Source organism: Pistacia vera, unplaced genomic scaffold (genome assembly GCF_008641045.1).
Source record: "Pistacia vera cultivar Batoury unplaced genomic scaffold, PisVer_v2 Contig120, whole genome shotgun sequence".
In the NCBI taxonomy this organism is placed as follows: domain Eukaryota; kingdom Viridiplantae; phylum Streptophyta; class Magnoliopsida; order Sapindales; family Anacardiaceae; genus Pistacia; species Pistacia vera.
The window spans coordinates 184,303-190,302 of record NW_022195249.1 but is presented as its reverse complement, the minus strand read 5'-3'; the positions used below and the strand labels follow the sequence as shown (position 1 = coordinate 190,302).

Here is a 6,000-nt window from a genome sequence, read left to right as displayed (position 1 = left end):
AAGGATTGTCTTTGATACTGTATACCCTCTTAATCTGAACTTAAACTAAGATTTTGATCAGAATCATTCAATAACTAGTTAGCATCTCCGTGGAAAGTAAAACAAATAAATGATGTAATATAATTTTGTAATAATTATTCATTTATTGATTATTATTTTTTGTTATCATTTTTTTTTTTTAAAATCGGAAGTGTCCAGACCAGTTTACACGTACTTTAACTAATCCTTCGAGACCCTAAAACTACTGGTCAAGTAAGAATTTTAGTTATCACTCTTATTAACAATCAAGGAGGGGTTTAAATTCAAAATATTTTAAGTAATATACTCGAGAGTTTTTATCGAACCATATGATAACTTAGGGATAGGTTAATTTTTGGTCATCTTTTGTTGTAAAGATACATAATTCTTTAATAATGATGTTGAAGTTTAGGACAACATAGCATTGTGAAGAGAGTAATTTTGTATTATCATCTAACTTTATAAAAGAAGTGAGTTGAAAATTTTTATGTTATTAATAAATAATAAATTTTACTTTGCTAATAATTTTGTATTTGTGTTTATTGCAAATCAGTTTATGTACCTAGGTTTCTAATGAAGCATTATCAAGTCTCATATTCCACCATGCGGAACCTTTCCATACATCAAAAGTCAGACTACAATTTCAAGTACATATCTAACTAAAGCAAGGATGAACTCAAGAACATCCTATCGAGAAAAAACATTTGGAGCAGCAAGAATAAGAATAATGAAAAAGAAATCGTCTACAAGAGAATACATTTCCAGCTAGCAACGGATGTCCTTATTGAGGAGAAAACAGCCCCGATTTGAGCCACCTGACCCAGTAGCATCACCACTATTATTGTGTTCCGTCAAAGCACAAAGTTCTTCTCTAAAATCCCAAACATTAAATGCTTGTTGATGTTTGATCATCAGCTATAATTCATGCTTTTGCAGGAGGCGGAGGGGCACCACCAGTTGTTGGCCTGAAGAGAACAAAAATTATCCAATTATTTCTTTGATTGCATAGAAAATTTGAGCACTACGTGGAACTAACTTATCTGTGCAAATATAGTTCAAGTACAGGAAATGGAACTTACAGTCCAACAAAAACTTTGAAAGCATCATAAATACCCCACTGGGCTCCAGTAAGAGTTCCAATCATGACAATACGAATGGGAAGGCCACGAGTAAAAAGACCCCATAATCCCAGCTTCTTCACCGCCTGCAATGAGGAAACAGTTGAACAAACTGAAAAAATAAACTATAAATAGAGACAGGAATTCTCGAGAGGTAAACTTCACTCACATCACCAACACTCGCTCCCTTTGCATTGTTCAGAAAAGACACCAGATTATCAGCAGGATGTGACACAACTGCGCAAAATACACCCGCCACATATCCACCAGCAAAGCTTACTCCAAGCTGCAAAGATTTACTGCATTGGTCTTTTGGGGTTGGGATGGCATACTTGTACATCATCTCCACAATTGTCTCAAAAGAAGCAAATTTCATCATCGTATCTGTGGGTACGCATTTTGATTGTAAGCAACCCTTGTCTTAAGATAGAATACTAACTATAACATATATCAGCAAACTCAACATCTAAAGAATATAAGCCTATGTTCATGAAATCAATGCAATTGGAGAAAAAGAGAGTTGAAAAGCATTCTGAAGGTTGAGATAGTTAAAAAGAATTGAGATGGCTAGACAAAAAGGTTAATAAGAGAAAGAGTGAGAGTGCACATAGGCTATTCAATACATGTCAGCAACCTTTGAAGATTTGGCAATGCAAAAGAACGAAAATACCAGTCTGATAAAATTCAAAGTAGGCAGGGAAAGTAAATTCGAAACAAATAGAAACATGAAAGAATTCGACATAATTTGGCTTACATGGAATCTGACGTCCCCAAAGAGGAACAAGCCCTTTGTACAATCTGCAAAACATTCAAATTTATCACATCAAAATCAGAACTCAAAGAAATATAAATTCACTGAGTCAAATAACCAAATATGTCATTCATGGATATCATACCCAAGAACACCTTCAGACTTGACAAACTTGGGAAGCCCATCGGCCAAACCCCGGGCAAAACCAGGCTGAGTTTGGACTCGGACCTTCACAGCCTCCATTGGGCAGAGGGCAACATCAGCAATCACTTCAGCTGATGCTGAACCAGCAAGGTATACCAAGGTCTTATACTTGGAAGCGTACTCAGGCCCAACAATGTCCGAGTAATACTTCTTAAAGAACTCATAGAATCCAAATTTGCCAGCACCTTGAGCACTATAACCAAGCAAGGTGGGCACCCAACCCCGAAAGAAGCCCTTGAATCCCTGCTCCCTGAGCAAAACTCCAAATCCAGAACTGATGCTTTTGTACTTTGCTGGGTCAATCTGAGAGTATTGAGAATACCATTAGCACTTAATTAATTCACAGTTTAGAAATTAAGAGATATCTACATAATATCTCATTTTTACAATTTTACAGTACACATTAAAACGTGACATTCCAAAATCCATCAATTGACTCCAGCGCAAGCAAGAAGGCTATTCTTTGCCAGCTTTGAAAGTTCAAAAAGACAACTTCGTTATTAAATTGTACACTTCAAAAGATTTATTTTCGAGGAGGGTCAACTCAAAACTCTCAAACCCACCCACCAACAGATAAAATATTAAAATTAATAATAATAATAATAATAATAAGTTGACAAGTCAACATTAAAACGCACATTTTTCTAACCTCATAAATCAAAACGTGTTTCAGAAACACAAATGACAAATCAAAAAACAAATTAGTCTAATTCAAATACAATATTATACTCCATTCATAAAAATAAAGATCATACGTAACTAATTAATAAAAAGGTAATACTACCACAGCACCCTAGTGAAGAGTTATCGAATAATTAACCCATGTGATACGAGTTTCATATGATAAATTTAATATAGTTATTATTTATTTTATCATTTATAAATTTAACGTTTAATATTAAAAATACGTGAGGGGCGGATCCCGCCATAGCCCACCCTGAATTTTTTTTTTTAAAATACTAATACATACAATTTTTTAATTTTAGCCCGCCCTAACAAAAATATTAATGTGTAATTAATTTTTATTTTGATCTACCCTAACAGAAATTTCTGAATCTGCTACTCGCGACTCCATTGCAAATAAATATTTTACATAATCAAAATCGTTCTTCCTAAAACGTTATCAAGATACAATAATCCAGAAACAAAACAATTTCCGGCATAAAATTACCAATATTTCAAACAAATTAATGATTTATCATAAAGTAATTAAAAATGTAGTCGTTCTATATCTTTTCTAGAATATGGTTTTTATCGTTAAAAAAACAAAAGTGACGGAAAATATTTGTTTAACCTGTTTTCCGAAACGTCATAGATAAATGATTTTCGGAATATATAAATGGTTTTAGCAAACTTACCAGACGCATTATTGAGCCTGAAAATCAAACGTAGTTTTCTCGCTTTGATTTTTTAAATTCGATTGGTAAAAACAAGCAGTACCGGGAAAATGAATATTAACAAGAAACAAGCAAAACTAACGAATGAGGTTTTTATTTTTTTACTAGAATAAAACAAAAATCGACCTGCATATTGCACTTGAGCACATCGATAGGAGTCACAGCCGTGTGGGTGATGCCAGTACTAAACATACCACTCGCCGTACATGCAGCGTAGAAAGCTGGAGAGTACATCTCCACCTTTTCTTTAGGTGCCGGAATCAGGAAACCACCACCATTTGATGGAGAAACCAACGGTGGTGATTGATGAAACACTCCACCGTTTGTGTTCATCGGATCGTTCAACTCGTGGAGTATTTTGGACGATGAAGACGAGTAGAGAAAGTTTGGTATCAAAGAATTACCAGAGTGATCATAATTAGAGAGAAACATTTTGTCCTTCATAAAAAATATAAGGCTTCTTAGTTGTTTGGGTTTTAGTTTTGGTTGTTGTGTTGCTCTCTCCTCGGAAAAGAAAACAAAAATGTTTGTGATTTGAGGTTGAGAGAGGGAAAGGAACAATGAAATGGAGGTGGTGGTGGCTGCTTGGAGCGCAAGAAAAGAGTCTAACTAAATATTGTTTTCGACTTTGAATGGCATTTATTGAGTTTTGCCTGGAAATTTTGACTTCCTGACTTTTCCTTCTTTTTATTCACGAAAGTTGATTGCAGTTTTACGAATATATTTATTTAACCCCTCTTTGTATTCTATAAATAAATTTTAAAGGAAGTTTGAATATTTCAAAAATATGTTACCAGAGACGTGAACAAATTGTAGCAGGCTGGAGGTAAGCAAGGACGTAATGCTTATATGTGGGATATTAGGCTGAACCTTTCGTCGGGCTACAACTCTTTGGCAAAAAGTGAGCAACTCATTCGGTTACAGAAAAGGCCCACATAGCCCAACTAACCGGCTGTTAATGTCCTTAAATAATGTCTTCACTTGATGAAGTTAAGTTATACGCCTGAAGAGTAATTATCTTACTTCAATAAAGGAAAAAAAATATATTATTTGATCTTTATTATATTTTTCATATAAGAATAACATCACAGTTCTAAGAGATATCTCAATGATATATATTATTTAATGTAAATATTTAAATGCAAATAAAATGATAAGACACATTAACTAAAGGAAATTTGGGGATATCTAAACTTAAATAAGGATATATTGTGGGACCCATAATTTTGTTTGGATGCGGATACATCAATTTTTTATATTCTTTTTATTGTGAAAACTGAAAACAGTCCTTCGAGTAAAAGCAGTGAGAGGGTCAATATAAAATTATTTAACATTGAGAGTTCTACAAAGCAGAGACCCAATCCGTAACACAAGAATCTATTCTTCAATGCAAATTCAAATCCCATACTTAATAGCAATCATCAAGAAGAAAGATTAATGAAATCACGAGTGAAAACAAGTAAAATCATCAGAAAAATCAGAACACGTCAACGAACACGATATTTTACAAGTATAAATATAATTCAAACTGACCTGCATATTGCACTTGACGAGATCGAGAGGAGTAACGGTCGTGTGAGTGAGGCCACAGCTCAAGATCCCTCCGACCGTACACGCAGCGTAAAAAGCGGGAGAGTACATCTCAATCTTCTCTTTCGGCGCCGGAATCACGAATCCACCCCCATTTGATGAGAGTGAAATGGTCGGTGCTGATTGATTTAACATTCCAGTACGGTGCGTGTTCGTCAAATACTCCAAATCGTAGAGTCTCTTGGAGGATGAAGAGGAGTAGAGAAAGCTTGGGATAAGAGATTGGCGAGAATGATAATCAGAGACAGCCATTTTTGTGTTTGTGAAAACCTAGGGTTTGATTGGCTTTTGGTTTTTGATTTTGCTGTCTCAACTCTCTCAAAATGAGTTTGATTTGAGAGAGGCAGGTGAAAGATGAAATGGGATATTTGTGGTGGCACTGTTGAAGGGGCGCGACAAAATAGCCAAGTTGACTCTAGTTTTATTTTCCATATAACAAACAAGCTTCAATTATTATTATTATTATTATTATTATTTTATACAGAATATAAAAGGTTTGACATTAGATACACTTTTTTTTTTTATAGTGTTCAGGTTAGTTTATGCACATTTTAACTACTTCTTCGGTCTCAAACAAGATTTTTGAAATCAAACAAACCTTGCGATTCGTAACCAACAATATAATTAACCATTTTTGTAATTCGAATATAAAACTATAGAGGGAGCAAATCCTTTGACCCTAAACCTTTATCACTAAAGATGAAAAAGTAACTCGCCCAGCCTAGCCCAGCCCAGCCCGTGGCGGGTTGCTGTTAATGGCGAGTCAATCCTGACCCGCTCGGTGACATTGGCGGGTCAGGTAAGGCCCGCCAATATTAAGGAATTGGTTGGCCCAACCCGAACCGCCAACCCTAACCCGCGGGGTTGGGCCGAGTTAACCCGCTTTTTGATTTTTGTAAGATTTTGATCAGAATCATTCAAA

General features: G+C 35.1%; 1 protein-coding gene across 2 annotated transcripts; it reads right to left on the bottom strand.

Moving 5' to 3' along the window:
• Nucleotides 1-604: 604 nt before the first annotated feature.
• LOC116112367 (mitochondrial phosphate carrier protein 3, mitochondrial-like) lies at nucleotides 605-5,453 on the bottom strand. 2 transcript variants are annotated; one of them, XM_031398517.1, is made up of 6 exons: nucleotides 5,022-5,453; nucleotides 2,033-2,394; nucleotides 1,891-1,934; nucleotides 1,306-1,520; nucleotides 1,098-1,222; nucleotides 605-983 (listed from the first exon to the last, which is right to left on the bottom strand). In XM_031398517.1, exons 1-6 carry the CDS (start codon nucleotides 5,328-5,330, stop codon nucleotides 941-943), a joined length of 1,098 nt encoding a protein of 365 aa, XP_031254377.1. In that variant the 5' UTR covers nucleotides 5,331-5,453; the 3' UTR covers nucleotides 605-940. The 2 variants fall into 2 exon arrangements, with proteins under 2 accessions (XP_031254377.1, XP_031254369.1); XM_031398509.1 differs by lacking the exon at nucleotides 5,022-5,453 and adding an exon at nucleotides 3,615-4,119.
• Nucleotides 5,454-6,000: the final 547 nt, after the last annotated feature.

Coding starts and splice junctions, on each gene's coding strand:
- LOC116112367 (XM_031398509.1), bottom strand. CDS start 3,932: ATGAAGGACAAAATGTTTCTCTCTAATTATGATCACTCTGGTAATTCT. Junction 1,521..1,890: donor TTGGGGACGTCAGATTCCAT/GTAAGCCAAATT, acceptor GCGTACCCACAG/ATACGATGATGAAATTTGCT. Junction 984..1,097: donor TTCAAAGTTTTTGTTGGACT/GTAAGTTCCATT, acceptor TGTTCTCTTCAG/GCCAACAACTGGTGGTGCCC.